Source organism: Myotis lucifugus, unplaced genomic scaffold (genome assembly GCF_000147115.1).
Source record: "Myotis lucifugus unplaced genomic scaffold, Myoluc2.0 scaffold_162, whole genome shotgun sequence".
NCBI lineage: Eukaryota > Metazoa > Chordata > Mammalia > Chiroptera > Vespertilionidae > Myotis > Myotis lucifugus.
The window spans coordinates 1,308,399-1,326,005 of record NW_005871210.1 but is presented as its reverse complement, the minus strand read 5'-3'; the positions used below and the strand labels follow the sequence as shown (position 1 = coordinate 1,326,005).

Here is a 17,607-nt window from a genome sequence, read left to right as displayed (position 1 = left end):
GTGTTTTTAACAATGTGCACATTTGCCTCCTGGAATGGGCCCAAGTTAATAATCTGATTTGAAGAGGCCGTCAAGAAATCCCTATCAAAGTTCTCAGAATTTCTGATTTCATTAAGTCCAAAAGATTTCACTTTGAAAATCTATTTTTCTTCTTTGTAAGTCAAAGCACCTGTGTTATCACTGACATCCACTGTTCCTCCAAGGCAAGCTGAAGAGAGAATTACTCAGCTGTCCGACACACAGCAAGGTGGTGTCTGGCTCGCACTGTCAGCCTACTCCGCCCGCTGGCGCTCCCAGGGGCTTAGCTGGAAGCAGAGGACCTGGCCTACTGTTCACATGCAGTGTGGCACTAACATTCATCCTTACCTTTCAGACCAATTTAAGTTACTGGTCCACCTGGTAAATGTCTCAGAGAGTTCATGCCGACACTGAACATAGGAGAGGAGAGAATTTAAAAAGAAAAAAACAAAACTAAAACAAAACACAAACGTGGCATTACTTTTCACCCCATTTCCCCGTCTCCACCCCAGCCCACCCCAGTCAGCGGTGGGTGAGAAACACTCGCTTCGGGGTTGGTAGAGATTTCAAACTGTGATAAGTTGCACTTGCCTGTTGCTAGGAAACGGTGCATGGCCAAGAGAAGCTGTGGTGATATTTTAACCTTCATCTCGCTGTCTGTCTGCTTAAAGGCAGAAAAATCTTGCTTTCTTTCACGATGGGCCACTTTCTTTTTCGTTCTGTTATCCGCTGAGGAAAGAATAAGAAAAAAGCAAGGAAATGCATTTCATTCTAGATCAGGGCCCTTTTTCTATGAAAAGAACAAAATATACGGCAAAGGCTAGAAGAGAGAATTAGTCAACCGTCCAACACATAATTCTCTCTAGATTTCGGACACTCTACGCCAGCTGTGGGCAAATTACGGCCCGCGGGCCGGATCTGGCCCGTTTGAAATGAATAAAACTAAAAAAAAAAGACCGTACCCTTTTATGTAATGATGTTTACTTTGAATTTATATTAGTTCACACAAACACTCCATCCATGCTTTTGTTCCGGCCCTCCGGTCCAGTTTAAGAACCCATTGTGGCCCTCGAGTCAAAAAGTTTGCCCACCCCTGCTCTACGCACAAACCACATGGAAAGAGGACAGAAGAGAGAATCCTCATCACATCAGTGCTGCGAGGTCAGACCGGCAATCCAGAGTCAGTAACAGGCAACCTGATTAGTAGCAACGACAAATATACCTCATGGTATCTTTAGAGCCCTTACAGGTACATGACTGGGCAGCCTCGAACAAAACCCTCCCCACATAAAACCTATATAACCCATAGCAACCGAGGATGTAGTCTAGGGCACAGAGTCTCCTGCTCCTGTGTCACTGCACAGCGAAGAACGGTCACTGTTACAGAGGACACGAAGGAAGTGTGTCCCTGCCTTGGACAGGCTCCTAGCCTGTGCTGGAAGATGAAACAAATATCTGAGCACAATCTCTTAAGAAACAAACCAAAACACTTTCATAGAAAAGCACTTTAACAGTAACATCTGTAGCCCTGGCCAGCGTGGCTCAGTTACTTGAGCATTGTGCTGTGCACTGAAAGGTCACTGGTTCAATTCCCAGTTAGGGTGCATGCAGCAGGCAACTGATTGATGTTTCTCTCTCACATCAAAGTTTTTCTCTTTCTCTCTCCATTCCCCTCTCTCTAAAAAAATCAAGACTGTTTTAAGTAACATCTGTTAGCTTCATTTCTACCCAGATCACAAGATCCTCAAGGTCAAGCAAAAATGAAGAAAGTGATCCAGAACACAAGTCAGCAAACTTCCCCTGTAAAGGACTAAGTAGTAAATATTTCAGGCTCTGAAGATCATGCAGTCTCTGTTGCAACTACTAAGCTCTGCTATTTAGCAAAAGCTGCCATATTGAATGAATTAGAATGGTTGTGTTCCAATAAAACTTTATCACAGACATGAAATTTGAATTTCATATCATTTTCACATGTCACAAAATAATTATTCTTATTTTTTTAACACAATTTTAAAATTCGTAGCTTGTGAGACACACGAAAACAGGGAACAGGCACTCGTGGACTGTAGTTTGCCAACCCCTGATCTAGAAGGTCTAATGCAAAACCTGTCTTCACGTATTTTTCTGGACAAAATAATAATCAAGAAAAACACTAGATTAAAGACAAGGCCTCAAGTGCTTGCTCCTTTCCCCAAAATCAAAAGTCTTTGCACTACCATTTCATGTCTAGGGCGAAACAGATGGCTTACTAGGCTTGTTTTGGGGAGAAAATGATCACAACTTATACTGTTCTTCTATCTCAAATTCTTTTGAGAATCAGACAGTATAAATCAACACAAAGATGTAAAATAATGTTCAAATGACAAAAGTCATCATCTCTGATCACCTATTTAATCAATATACAGGAAACCACATGTTCAGCATTTCATATCAGTAAGTTACATTAGACAACACTTTTGTATGAAATCAATCTAACCAACGTTTGAAAAAAGTTCACTCAAGTACAAATAGAAGATCTCATAAATGTCTAAACTACCTTTCTTATGATGAGCAATACCCCTGGGGAAACACATAAATACACAAATACACACTTCGTATTAAACAGTCGCTGTGAGGAACAATGAAAAAAATGTAGACATGCATGACAATATTCTGTATTATGTGACCTCTGACTACTCTCCAAGTGTTGAAACCACATAGACACTGGAGTTTTTTAAGAACACTATAGAGATGTGAGGGGAAAATAAGATACTTCTCAGAAGCAGGTCACTGGCTAATTATAAAATCTATTCTTTTAAAGGGCATGTGGAAAACTTTCTCAATTTTAAAATAAGGGACATTCAGTTCTAATGGAACTGAATCAAATCACTTTGCCCCGAGTGCCTCGGGCCATTTGAATGATCCGTTCCAATCGTGTTTCAAAAACCAAACGGCCGGCGCCCGGCTCTTTCTCTATCCCACCTTTGAGACCCCAAACATCTCAGACCTTGGGACACCTTTGGCAAGAGTGAGGCTGAGGAAGGTTTAAGCTGCACAGTCCGACGATCCAGTTGTGGACTCAGATAGAACAGGATTCAGGTTCAACACTCAGCCCAGGATCCAGCCTCTTCCTGGGTAAACAGTGTGAATACTCCCCTCCCCCGCCCCTGGCACATGCTACTCCCCACCCCACCCCAAAGGAGCAGAGAAGCAGAAAAAGAAAGGGAAAAACACATTTTATTGTGTACCCCACCTTGTCCTGCTTCCTATACCCCACCTCACCACCACTGCCCCAGCAAAACCACACTTGCAAACCTCACCTCTACCCTCATCTATCAGAGCTAGAAAATTTAAACCACAGCTATTCGTCAATTTAATAAATCCCCTCACTTTTTAAGTACTTGAATTATGACCTTAAGTAGAAACAGAAATTTATCTGAAAACAATTAACCTAATTGTGCAAAATGAATTTTCTGGTCAGGCCAAGTAATGCCCAGATGAATGGTTGGAATCAGCTGGCTTTTCAAAAAAAGAAAGAAAACCACATTGCCACTCGACATTACAGGACCTGCCCTGCTTGCCCCCCTCTGGTGACGAAACTGGATACACCGACAGGTCGCACACAGCCTACACACATAGTGCATAATTGGAAACAGGTGGACAACAACTGGAGGGATGTCAAATGGCTCACAAACAACATGATCAAGAAAGCAAAGGTTTGGGGAAATTACTCTCAGGCAAAGCTACTCACTGTATAAATCTGTTTCATCCAGAATCTCCGATTTGATGATTTCTTCAATCACATCTTCTAAGGTGACAATTCCCAGGACTTCATAAAATGGATCCCCCTCCCCCTCATTGTTAACTCGCTGCACAATAGCCAGGTGGGATTTACCTTTGAAGAAAAGAAAGCAAAGGTTAAGAGGTAATTTTCTGAATTTCCTGAATAAAGTCTTAGGTATGATTATGGGGAAAAAACAGCAGCAAACACAGATACCAGATGATCAAAGTGTGCAGCTCAACATTTAAAAATGCATGGAAACCCCCCAAATGGAAATGGTTCGTGAGCCATCAAAAGCAAGACCAGGTAAGCCAGAAGGATATCACCTTCTACACACACTGCCCTGCCCCCACATTACCACCCGGTTCCTAACAGAATTGTCTTCAGTGATGTCAGCTCTTCCTCTGTGACCTTTTGGCAATTGCCACTTTACTTTAGGAGAGCGGTTCTCAAAGCGTGGGCCAGGGACCCCTAAGGACACCCAAGACCGTTTTATAGGAGGTCTGCTAAGTCCAATGGTTGGCATTTTGGAAGGCAGCTATGCTCACCACTATACCACCAACGCCAATGGTTGGCATTTTGAACCAATGGTGCCTGAGCACAAATCAAGGCAGTGGAGGAAAATGTACTAGCGTCTATGGGGTTCTCCACCACCATGTCAGTAACAAGGGGGGAGTCCATTTCTCTTAAGAATATCCTTAATAAAGCAGTAAGGGTTTTCATTCCATTAAATCTGGGCCCCAAGGACCTGCCTTTGAATATTCTATGTGACAACAGGGAAGGGCATGAAACACGTGTGCTGCCTGCAGAAGTGTGACGGTGTCTTGAGGTAAAGCATTTGCACAATTGGTTCCAGCCGCTTTCTTCAATGAACATCAATTGACTTGAAAGAATGACTACTAGACAAACCATGGTATTTAGCTTATTATTGAGCAGACATTTTCCTAAAAGTGAACAAAACGAGCCCGTCACATTCAGGAAAACAGCAGCAGCCTTTGCTGCCACAGGACGCCACGGGCGGTGCTCACCTTCGCCACCTGGTCATTCAGGCAGCGTCCCCCGCTTTCTGCGCTCTAAAGGCACTCTTTCTGTGTGCCTAACCTCAGGGAGGAGGGAGGGGTAAGAATGAAACTACTTCCTGGAGTGGGCAAGGATCTAAATATATTGTCCAGAATTCTTCTGTAAGGAAGATTTCAGACCAAAGGATTTTAATTCAACTGCACCCAAAATCCACTGTATAGTTTGATTCTACATTGCAACAAACCTTTAGAGAAAAGCAATATATATATATATATATGTGTATGTGTGTGTGTGCGCGCACGTGTATACACACACACACACACACACACACACACAACAAACCTTTAAGAAACTATCACTTATGGAGTTTTGGTGTAGTATCAAGAGAATACCCACGATTATCAAACAAGGCTATAGAAGAGGGTAGAGGTGAGGTTTTGCTGGGCCAGTGGTGGTGAGGTAAGGTATAGGAGACAGGACAGGGTGGGGCACGCAATAAAATGTGTTTTTCCCTTTCTTTTTCTGCTTCTCTGCCTCCTTTGGGGGTGGGGTGGGGAGTAACCTGGATCAGGGGAGTGGGAGGGGAGTATTCACACTGTTTGCCCAGGAGTAGGCTAGATCCTGGGCCGAGTGTTGAACCTTTTCCAGATACATATCTGTTTGAGGCCAGATTTTCTTCATATACTTCAACTAAAACAGCCGTACTGCACAGACTGAATGCGGAAGAGAGTCCAGCTGCCTTCCACTTAGCTAGATAATAAAGAGATCTACAAAAAAAAGGTAAAACAATAACACTTAATACTCTTATTTTGGAAAATAGTGATTTTAAGTTGTGTTATTTATGTTAACATAAAATGGATTTGTGATTGTCCTTTCAAAATGAATTAAAATGTTTTCAATTTCTCAGGTTTTTTTAAAAAATTTATTTATTGACTAGTGACCCGGTGCACGAAATTCGTGCATGGGGGGGGTGTCCCTCAGCCCGGCCTGCACCCTCTCCAATCTGGGATCCCTCTCACAATCCGGAACCACTGGCTCCTAAACCGGCAGTCAGACATCTCTCTTGCAATCTGGGACCACTGGCTCCTAACCGCTCACCTGCTTACCTGCCTGATCGCCCCTAACCACTCTGCCTGCTGGCCTGCTCACCCCCAACTGCCCCCCACCCCCCGCTGACCTGCTCACCCCCAACTGCGCCCCCCTGCTGGCCTGCTCACCCCCTAACGACCCCCCCCCCCGCTGTCCTGATCACCCGCAACTGCCCTCCCCTCCTGGCCTGATCACCCCTAACCGCCTCTGCCTCGGCCTTTCACCATGGCTTTGTCCAGAAGGATGTCCGGAAGGCTCCCAGTCTAATTAGCATATTACCCTTTTATTAGTATAGATTTTAGAGAGAGAGGGTGGAAGGAAGGGAGGGAGAGAGAGAGAGAAACATCAATTTGTTGTTCCACTTATTTATGCATTCATTGACTGATTCTTGTATGTGCCCTGACTGGGAATCAAACCCACAATCTGGGCTTATCAGGACAATGCTCTAACCCACTGAGCGACCTGGCCAGGGCCTCAGGTTTAATGTCAAACAGTGTAAATACCAAAAAGTATAACCCACAGGGAAGAACACATGCTCTGAAGTCAAACTGAACCATCCTGGATTGGAACTCCAGCACTGCCAGTTAATTAGCCATTACTGGCTGTGTGGTCACAAGCAAACTACACAACTTTTCTGAGCCTCAGTCTCCTCACGTCCGAAAGCAGGCTCATAATCACTGCTGCCCGCAGGACTGCAGAGAGTGACTATCAGAGACAATGTTGGCAGAGAGAGCAAAGACAGTGCCTGGGATCCATGAGGTGATCAATACAGGGCAACTCCTATTCATTTATTAATGTCCTTCCTCAAGTCTAAGCACCATCAACTTACTACCAGCTTAGTCAGAGGGGGAAAAAAACCCCAATACATTATATGTGCACTGTGATTAAAACATGCACTTCAATTTCAGAAAGATCTTTTAAAATATTAAACACATTTTTCACACCAACATTGGTGTTTCCAGTTCAGGGCATGTGAAGCATCTGAAATACATCCTAAACTAAGCCAAGGAGACATAGTATAGAAATTCCATGATCAGTTAACACGTATATTGGGTAGTTTTTTTAAAATCACAGGAGGGGTGTTTTGGGGGGATAGGATGGAGGAGCAGTCCTTTAAATAAAGTTTACTTTAAACTAGGAGTCCACCGAGTTCACTCGGACACAGCCAGCTACACGAAAATATTCCCTACGGCCAGGTCTGCTCCAGTTCCCAGCAGCACTCATTCAGAAACTGCCTCGGGTTCTGCAGGTTGGTTGGCCTTTCCTGCTTTGGCTCAGACCCCTTGAGCGGCAACAATGTCTGGAAGCCTAGAAGGTTAGATTGTTAGACAATCAGGCATCCTAACAATTTCCATCCTTAGCATGCTCACGCTCAAAGAATGAAAATATTTTCAGCAAACGAGACTAGGAAAAAATCTTATCAGCAATAGATATAAACACCGCATCGGGGTCACGTCAATTCCAGTCGAGTCAATTCAGTCTGGTGAGCTTCTCACATCTGCTTTCCCAAGAACCCAAACATAAGCAGTTAAAAATTCTTGGTCAGTGCTGTCTGTCGAAAGTTAAATTCTTTTGCTATTCCCAGCTTGTGATCATTTAAAAGGAATTTTCCAAAGCAAGGTCTAATATTAGACTCAAAATGAAGTTTCCATTCCACTGAGGCGCTATTCTCACCAAAGTAACTACTGCATAATCAGATTGTCTTGGAGCAATTCGTTTAAATGCAGATGGACATACTTGGAATACCAGCTCTATAGCACCAGCAGACCGGACTGGAAAGGGCCTTACTCTAGGAGAAATTGTTCATGTGTGTTAGGCTTCTTAGATAGAAAATTAAATTTTCTTAGGGGCTCCCTCTCACACCCCACCTTCAATGCTGAAACTTTTGCATCTGCCCGGAGCCACATTCTTTCAGCTTTTGAATTCCTGGTGAGAAGTCCTGTTTTCTGAACCTTCTTGCTGGTAAGCAGTACAAAAAAAAAAAAGTGACCACCCTCTCTCAATCATGCTTTAGGAGGCCAGCAATACAATGCACCCATCATCCCCCACTGAATCATTCGCTGCAGGAGTTCCATCTTCTCACCAATGGAACAATCAAAAGGGAAATGTAAGCAAGTTGTCAATACAGAAATTTTAAAAACTGAGCTCCAATAGCATCATTCTTAACCTGAGCATTGGATGGATTCAGTCAGGAATGAAAGCAGAAAAGCAATTTTGGGGAACCTAACAAAAAACTCAACCAAAAACTAAAAAAGATTATGAACTGGTGCATCCTTAACTTCCAAAGAGAAGAATGAAAATATAGCAATCAGTACAATATGCAATTATAGGCATTAAATAACACAAACGTTTAAATATGTGTAAATTAAACTTGTTAAACTGTGTATAGAACAAATGAAGCAGACGTTGCTGTCACCGTCAGGCTTTGGAGAGAGCCCGTTTTGGCCAGCTGTGAGAGTTCTTGCAGTTCCGGTCACTGTGCACTGTCCTAGGAATGGAGGACAAGGGATCACCAAGAGAATCAAAGCTGGCCTGTTTTCAGAGTCCAGGGCTCTATGGATACATTTCCACTCAAATTCAGAATCATAAGCAAGTTAGCATGAAATGATCACCTAGATCAGTGGTTCTCAACCTTCCTAATGCCGCGACCCTTTAATACAGTTCCTCATGTTGTGGTGATCCCCAATTTCATTGTTACAATTTGAACATAATTAAAGCATAGTGATTAATCACAAAACAATATGTAATTATATATGTGTTTTCCAATGGTCTTAGGCGACCCCTGTGAAAGGGTCGTTCGACCCCCAAAGGGGTCGCGACCCACAGGTTGAGAACCGCTGACCTAGATTGATCATTTTTCTAAAACTGCTATGTGCTCAAGGCAGGCACTTACAGAGATGAAATTAGAAGAACATCTCTTCATTGTGAGATGAACTAAGTAAAACTATCTATACACAGTAAAGGTGGGATCAAATTTCTGCCTCTGCCAGCTCCCCAAATCAAGGCTTATTTGCATCTCTTCTCTGGATTGGCAAAGCAGCCCAGAATGGTAGCAGGTTGGCACATTTGCATCTTTTAACCTTACCACAGAGGCTCAAATTCTGAATGAAAGACACCATTTGGATGCTGATGGATTAATCAACTGGATAGGCTGACAAAGGGACCTGTAACTGCCTGTGGAAAATATGGACTCATTTGTATCTACACGTTTCATGCCAATGAAGTGAAGTGGAACAGTAAGTGGACTAATAGAAATAGCCAAAGAAGAAAGCCAAGAGGGTAGGTGAAGAAGAATGGAAATGGGAACAACCTGACACAGCTGTAGTCAGAAAGACCTAATAATGCGAGCACAAGGCAAACAAGAGTCCATGAGGTCGTAAAATGCCACTCCAACAGCAGGAAGAAAATAAACAGAAGATTCAATAATGAGAAATTCAAGCAAAACATTTTAGAGTCACCATTACTGCTGTGTTGCACAACTTCAGGGGGGACCAATAGCGACTGCACGGCTTAACGGTCCCCTGGAAGTTGTGTGATGCCGTGGCCCCTCACTAACCAAGGGTAGGTCAAACACACTTGATATGCCTTTGTTTCTAAAGTAGTCCCAGTTTAGCTAACAAAAACTGTAACGCTTCAATAAGTAGAATCATTAAGTCCCTAAGAGGGAGTTCAGTTCCTAGTCATTATGTTCCTAAGAGGGAAGTACTGATAGAAGAAGGAAATGCTCTGTAACGAAATGGATGGAGGATATATTTCAGTGGCCATTCTTAAGATCTCCCAAGGAAATCAATTTGCATATTAGCAGTTAAGGAAATGAAGCACTTTAAATAGAATTAGATTTAGTCCAATTTATAAAAAGTAAACGAACATATCAAGTGAGATCATGTATATGAACATAATTTATAATCCATAAAATACAAACAATTGGGGGGCGGGGGTACATGACAACATGACAAGCCTGACAAGCTCAGTGACCAAAAGTAACCACATAGGATGGACTGATCATTAACCCCTAACTAGGAAGGCCATGGCGGAGAGTCACATCCCAGGCCTACAGCTTCAGTAGCAAAGGTCAGTCTTTACCTTACATGAGTCCTGCCCATTGTTCTTATGCAGCTAGGATAATATACCTTTGAAATGTCAGAGAACTTTTCTTTTCTAGACCCCTTGAAGGCACAACTGTAGGCACCAGAGCACAAGTCCATGGAACCCGTCATTGCTATCTTGTTCCCCACATACCATCTCTAATGCTTTAAATGTTAATTATTACCTATCCTACAAAACTTTCCTATAGGCTCGATAGTCTTTTTCATTCAACTCCAGGTATACAAATTCATTCATTCACTCAAATACTTACTGAATGCCCATTTTGTAACAGGGAACAAAACCAAACACTAGCCCACAAGGAACATTCCAGTGGGGAGACATACATTAAGGGACAATATAAAACATGTCCGACTGTGTAAAATGTGCTGTGGAGGACACAACAGCAGGGGCAGAATTACATTTAATAATGAAGTGACATCTGAGCAAAGATGAAGGACGTGACGGAGCCAAATGAAGCACATAAAGGACTGGGTGGGATGTATGGGGCAGAGGGAACAGTCAGGAAAAGCAAGGAGGCCAGTGTGGCTGGAACAGAGCGAGCGAGAGGGAACAGGGTGTAGACGAGGTGCACGTGGGGTGGGGAGGCTGACAAGGATGGTGTGCAGACCCTGTAACCATTATAAAGACTTCAGCTCTTACTCTGAGTGAGAAGTCACGGGAAGAAGGTTCTAAGTAGAAGAGTGACCTGCTCTCTAGCTGCTGTGGGAGAAAAGGCTTGGCAACTGGTGGAAAGAAGTCGGGGGGGGGGGGGGGAAATGAGTTGTTATTCCAGTAACCCAAGTGGGAGGAACAGTGGCTTAGAGCAGTGGAGTAGTGGAGGTGACAGACCTACTGAGATTCTGGATATATATTTAGATAGAGCCAACAGGTTCCGTGGATGGGCTGAATGTGGGGCAGAAGATAAAGAGTCAGGGCCGACTATAAGGTTTTTGGCCTGAGCCACGGGAAGGACAGAGTTGCCATTTACTGAGGATTGTGGAAGGTACCTGCTTAGAAGGAAAAATCAGCTCAGTTTTAGACAGGTTAAGCGTGGGACACCAAATGGACACCCTAGTGCCGTGGAAATATCAAATAGATACTTACACACCTAAATCCAGGATTCAAAAGAGTGAGAGAAATGTGGGCTGCAGATGAAAACTGCCCAAAAGCCAATTAAATCTCCTCATATGTGGGTGTGGTCAGAAGGGGTCCAAGCACTGAGCCTGGGGCATGCCAATGTCTCGTTTGTTAGGAAGTTGAGATATAACCAAGAAGGAGACGGAGAAGGAATGGCCAATGGGATAAGGAGAGAATAAAGGAGAATGGTGTGCTAGAAGCCAAGCCAAAAAAACAAACCAAAAACCCACAAACAAACCAGAAAAACAAACTACTTCAAGAAGAAGTTCAAAGTATCAAATGTAGAAAAAAGGTCATGAAAGGAGACTTGGGTGACAAAAGATGCTCAAGAAAAGAAAGGTCGGGGATGAAAAATTTAAGGATCATCATTTACGTGCCATGCCCACGTCCCTGTCCAGCATGATTTCTACTACAGCCCTTCCTGCTTCTAACAGGGAGGCACAGCTGGCCTGCTTTGCCTGGCAGCCTGAACCAGGGAGAAAAGGCCTGCCATTAGGACAGAGTTTGGCTTGTTCTCTCCAAAGCAACACCTCCCTCTCCGAGTACTGACCTCTGGAAATGATACATTAGATTTCCGATCACCCATGCTTTTAACACTGAAATCTTTGCTGCTCCCTCATAATGTTTTCTTCCTGTTTAATGAAGAATGAATGAACACATACATACACACGCAGTATAAAGTACACCCGGGGAACCACCACCCAGGAAGGATTACATAACAATGAACTACAGGGTGAATGAGCAGGAGGTTGGAGGAGCCAGCAACGGCATGAGGAACAAAGAGTGGTAAGAGATGTGGTTCAAGGTGAGTACAGGTCTACCTGTGGCCTCTCTGGTAGGCTCTCTCCCCAACCCATTCTATTTGTTGAAAGCAGGTCCCTAAAGGATAGGGAGAACACACGGTGGTCCAGCAACATATCTCATGATGATTAAGTGGCAATACAACCTCAGAAGGGAGCAATTCTCCTACTCTTTCTAGCCATATCTGGAATATTGTGTTGAGGTCTACATTTTATAAGAGGCAAACTGAGGAGAGACTGACCAAGACGTATAAACGATGAATAAGGAACAAGTAAAGAGGACACAGACATTCAGCTAGAAGAGAAACCTGGACAGGGAGGAAATGACAGTGGCCTTCAAATCTCTGACATGAAAAGCAATCACTTGGTTCTTAGGCCTCCTCACCCAACAGCTTACTACCTGCACACTTGCACCTGCACATCTGTACCTCAGTTTACCGCAGGCAAATGGCCTCCCTGATTAGGTCATGAACTCCTTGGTGACCACTCCCTAACCCCCAAGTCTAGCACAACACCTAACACTCCAGTCTCTTTCCTAGTCCTATATACACAAAGGAAAACTTACTAAACCACAACATACTCATAATCACTCAGAAGTCCTCATTTCCTATCAACAAGGGAATTAAGGGGAAAAACTTCTTAAAGGCCATCAGAACCTGGCACCCAAACACACCATCCTCCCATCCTTCAGTCTCTATATGCACCTCCTGGTTTCACTGTCCAGTCAATCAAATGACTTGATTTTCTCCAATCATAACCTCTGTGGTTTTACTCATCCCCATAGAAGAGGTAGGAGAAGCTTCTCCAGGGGTAGGGGGGGGATGGTAAAAAACCACCACACCCAGCCCTTTCACTCACCTCCCTAACCCAACCCACTGCCACTGCCACTGCCACACCTGGGCTCTGGGAGTGCCTACATCTCTACACCCACAATACTCTTAACAGTAGGTAGGTCCTGCCCTGGCCAGGTGGTTCAGTTGGTTGGAGCGTCATCCCATACACCAAAAGGTTGTGGTTTTGATTCCTGGTCAGGACACATACCTAGGTAGCAGGTTTGATCCCTCAGAGCACACGGAAGGCAGCCAATCGATGCCCCCTCCCCTTTTCTCTTCCTCTCTAATCAATTCGTTAAAAAGACATTAAAAAAATAGCAAGACAGGTCCTTTCTCTATCCATTTCCCTCTCAATTCAACAGCTACAAAATCAAAAGAAAAATAAGCCCTGAATTATAAGCCACACTACACAAACACAAAGCCATTTTCTCACAGATTTTTGTAATGCATTCTCACACATGCCTGCAGATCTTCTAATACGGTGACAGACCTAGTATTATAACCTGAGGACAATGGCTGCATTTGCTTAAGGAGAAGCATACAATGTAATTCAGGGAGCTATCACCTTACTATTTCTGTACTGTTTAAAGCTAAAATGAGAACAACAAACTTCATCTTTTTTTCTAAGTACTTATTTTACCTTACCATCCCCACCAGAGCTAAGTGCATTTTTTCCAATTGAATTTTCCCACCATAAAATAGACCAGAAAAATGTGACACAGATCTTAAAATAGTCCTATAAAAACAATACATGAGTATATATATAGAAGCACTTGCTGTATATAGAAGTTACTGGTTTTAAGTGATGATAACAGTTGCTATTCTGGGAGATAAAAGGCCCCTTTTACCAAAAGGTTTACTATTTCCAAAAATTCCAATGGCCAACCAGTAAGTGGCTGCCCAAGTCTCCCCAAGAGGACAGCTCCTCCACTCCAGGCACGTGGGAGTCATCTTAGCCATCGACAACCTCACTCCATTAGGTCCTGTCCGCCAGGAGGTTTACTGGGGCGGGATATGGAATCATGGTTTGCTAAAAAAGTAAGTTTTTTGGTGAGAGTAGCGATTATTTGATACAGATAATATTTCTTTATAGGGTAAACCCCTGAATTTATCTATTAATTTTGTAGATCATAATAGCTTTCAGGGAACAGCCTGCTGTTCATTGGCCACCCACACTCTAAAAGCAAGAGGTAGCCATTCACTGAGAGGCTCAGCCTCTAAAGGACTTTGTTTTTAGCAGATGCCTTCCCCAAAGGTGACTGCAGAGTCCTGGGCACAGTGCAGGGAGCCCCGGGAGTCTGAGCAGGCAGGCCAGGTTTACCAGGGCCCAGCCTCAATGCTGTCCCTGGAGGCAATCTCTCTTACTGTCTCAGGCTTGCTTCTACGTATTTGCTATAAATACCTGTTTCTTAACATTTACTAGTAAACTGAGTTTGTCCCCACCTTCCCATTCGTTACTGAAATTTCCTATTTTATATCCCTAAAACAGAAATACCTGAAAAAGGAAAATATCTTTTCTGACAATTAATATTTAAAAGAATTATGTTTGTGGCTATCTTTAAAATGTTATATTACTGCCCTGGCTGGGTAGCTCAGTTGGCTAAAGCGTCGTCCCAATATGCCAAGGTTGCAGTTTCGATATCCACTCCGGGCACATAGAAGAATCAACCAATGAATGCATACAAAGTGGAAAAACAACTCGATGCTTCTCTCTCAAATAAAAAAAAATTAATGTTATTTTATTATTATTGACTAGTTGGATTTCACTTTTCCATAAAAAGCTCCAATGCAGTAAGATCAGAAATATTACACCCTGAGAAAATCCAACCCATGTGGTTCTCAGATTTTGACAGATGCATCTGTGGAGACTCAGAGAAGGTATGGCTGCCTTCAAGGACATCAACATTTGCATGTTAGGAATTATGTTAAAGTGTGAAGTATATTAAAACTAAAGATATCTGCTCGGCTCATTGTAGGCACACAAATATTACTGAGTGAATCCACAAATTTACCTAAACCCTTTGAACCTATTTTTATTTTCAATCTATACAATTTTCTGGGCTAAAATTACATTTTATTTGTCCTAAACTACCTCCACATTATTTTTGAATTTATAACCATAACTTCTCTCAGTTATCATTAGAGTGAAGATACTATCTTTTTACAGTATGCCCCATATTTCATCTAAGAATTAAGCCTCGATTTTTACAAAAACACTTTTATATTAAACTCTACACTCACCTGTAATTTCCCATCAGGCATACTTTCTTCCAGTCCTCAAACATTATTATGTACTTTATTCCCAGCACAGGGCTAGTATATAGAGATGTCCACCTCCTTAAGAAAACATGTTTGTTTGTGGTTATTTTTAAAAAAACATGAATTAGAAAATAATTTATGTTATGAAAAGATTCTTAGCTTTACAAAATGAAACATTTTAAAATTAGAATTTTTGTTTTGAGATAATTGTACATTCTTATGCAGTTGTAAGAAATAACAAAGACCTGGTGTACTTTTACCATTTTCCCCTAATGGTAGCATCTGATAAAACTCTAGCAGATACTGACACTGATGCTGCTGCAGAACCAAACTTCCATCCCCACAAGGATCCCTTTTAGAGCCACAAATACTTCCCCTTCCCTCCAAAACAGATCATTTTAATAACTTCTCTGGTGAAATACATGCTTAGTTTTCTACTGGCAATGGCTCTTAGCTTTAAAGTTTAAGCAAATACTAAAAAGCTCACAAAATGGCAATCAATGGGAAAACACTTTTTAATCAACAAAAACTTGTTCTACTGGAAGTTTGAAAACTCAAAAATGGAGTCCAATCCTGGCAAGGCTAGAGGACCAGGCTTCCCGGCTGCGGCACCCATGGCAGGTTGCTACCTCACTGAGTGCTCAGGCAGCACTGTTTTTGGAGAGCAGCAGAGACCCCACCGTGACTTAGTGAATGTCTGTAGAGAGACCTCGGTGGCAGCATAATTTCCCAGGCAGCTCCTCTGGCTTCTCATAATGTGGTGGATTTCTTGTTGTTGTTGTTAATCCTCACCCAAGGATATTTTTCCATTAATTAATTAATTATTATTATTATTATTTAGAGAGTGGAAGGGAGGGGGAGAGACAGAGAGAAACAGAGGTGAGACACACATTGATTAGTTGCCTCCCACATATGCCCCAGCTGGAGCTGGGGATTGAGCCTGCAACCAAGGTACATGCCTTTGACTGGAATTGAACCTGGGACCCTTCAATCCACAGGACGGCTCTATCCGCTGAGCCAAACCAGGCTGTGTGATGGATTTTTGATGGAACTTGGATAGGTAACAGTCCCCAGTAATGAAACACTAATCTAGGTGCTGCTGTGAAGGGATTTTTGTGGATATAAAGTCCCTAATGGGTTAACTTTAAATAAGGATATCTTGGGTGGGACTGGCTTATACTCAGCTGGAAGGCCTTTTAAAAATGAGTTTATTGGGGTGACATTGGTTAATAAAATTATATAGGTTTCAGGTGTACAATTCTAGAATACATCATCTGTATATTGTATCGTGTGTTCACCACCCCAAGTCATGTCTCCTTCTATCTCTGAAGGAGATGTCCTACCTGACCACAGCAGACCATGTCTTGGGGTTCCAGCCTATTTAGGATCTTCCCTCCTGATGGCCTGTCGTAGGGACTTTGGACTTTCTTAGATTACAATTACATACATAAGCCTGTTCCTTACAATAAATCCCTTAATGACTGTTGTGTGTGTGTCTGTCCTGGTTTTGCTTTTGAACCATGACTGACAGACTCAGACACAAAGGGACTCAGAAAGCAGATACCAAGAGAAAATTAGGGTTAGATTATGTTTTCATTTCCCAAACTCAAGACAATGAATGACTGTCTATGAAGACAAGCTAATACATGTATACTGTGCCAAAGAGATCCCCTCAATGAATTTCCTCATAGGAATAGCAAATAATCATTTGGAACAAAAAAGATTAACCTAGACTAAACTGTGGCTGGATTTAAAAGACAAGAAGCCAGATTATTCACTTCAATGCATCCAAGTGTCCTACCCTATTAAGACAGGCCTGTGGTCCTCCCATCCACGTCGGGATTCCAGACCAACAAACAGTGGATGGGCTCACACCCCCCCCACCCCCCATCCCACACCAGCTTGTTCTCTGTCTTACTTCCTCAGTCCTGCTGTCAGATACCTCAGCCAGAAACCCAAGTGAGTCAATTCCAGAAGATTCCAGTCGTTCTGTGACTTGCTTAATGTCCCATCTAAGTGATTTGTGAGAAAAATCTTGTGAACCAACAGAGCAGACACTGAAGAGATTTTCCATGATTCCTTTCTCCCAGAGTATTTAAAGACTTGAATTTTCCCATCTTTTGGAGAAATAGTTTCTTATAAATAGTGAGGCATGCCGGGCATCTCCACTTCATCTTTTTTGGTGGTCTGCAGCACTCACTGGACACTCGCTGGAATGTTTTCCTAGCAAATGGCCAGCAATGGAAAACATGGCTAAGACAAAAGATGGCTTTCAGGCTGAGATGATGGGAACCTTCTCATCTTTCCCAAGGGACAGGTAGTTCTTCTATAGAACTGGGGGGTTTATTTTGGAACCAATGAGTCTATTTTTGTCTTTCCTTTAGACTTGTAGCCTTTGTAAGGATGGAAGACTGACTATACTGATGAGTTAATAGTCCAACAGATTAGTAACAGTCCAACATATCCAGGAACAGGAGATTTTAAACAGAGAAGTATACTTCTGCTGTTACAACTAAATATCAGTCTTTTAATTTTATAATTTTCTCTTCCATTCCTTCCTCATGTCTTAGTTTTTGGATCAGCAATCATTTAGAACTTTGTTTTG

The 17,607-nt window shown here is 42.6% G+C and overlaps 1 protein-coding gene across 5 annotated transcripts in view; it reads right to left on the bottom strand.

Annotated features, from left to right (window-relative positions):
* Positions 1–17,607, bottom strand: part of CNNM2 (cyclin and CBS domain divalent metal cation transport mediator 2) — a 96,607-nt gene that overhangs the window by 15,536 nt on the left and 63,464 nt on the right. For all 5 annotated transcript variants that reach the window (XM_006095905.3, XM_006095903.3, XM_023759780.1 and 2 more), the window contains exons 2-3: positions 3,749–3,892; positions 610–747 (exon numbers count right to left, since the gene is read on the bottom strand). In XM_006095905.3, coding sequence (XP_006095967.1) covers positions 610–747; positions 3,749–3,892 — 282 coding nt within the window. The remainder of the gene's footprint in view (positions 1–609; positions 748–3,748; positions 3,893–17,607) is intronic.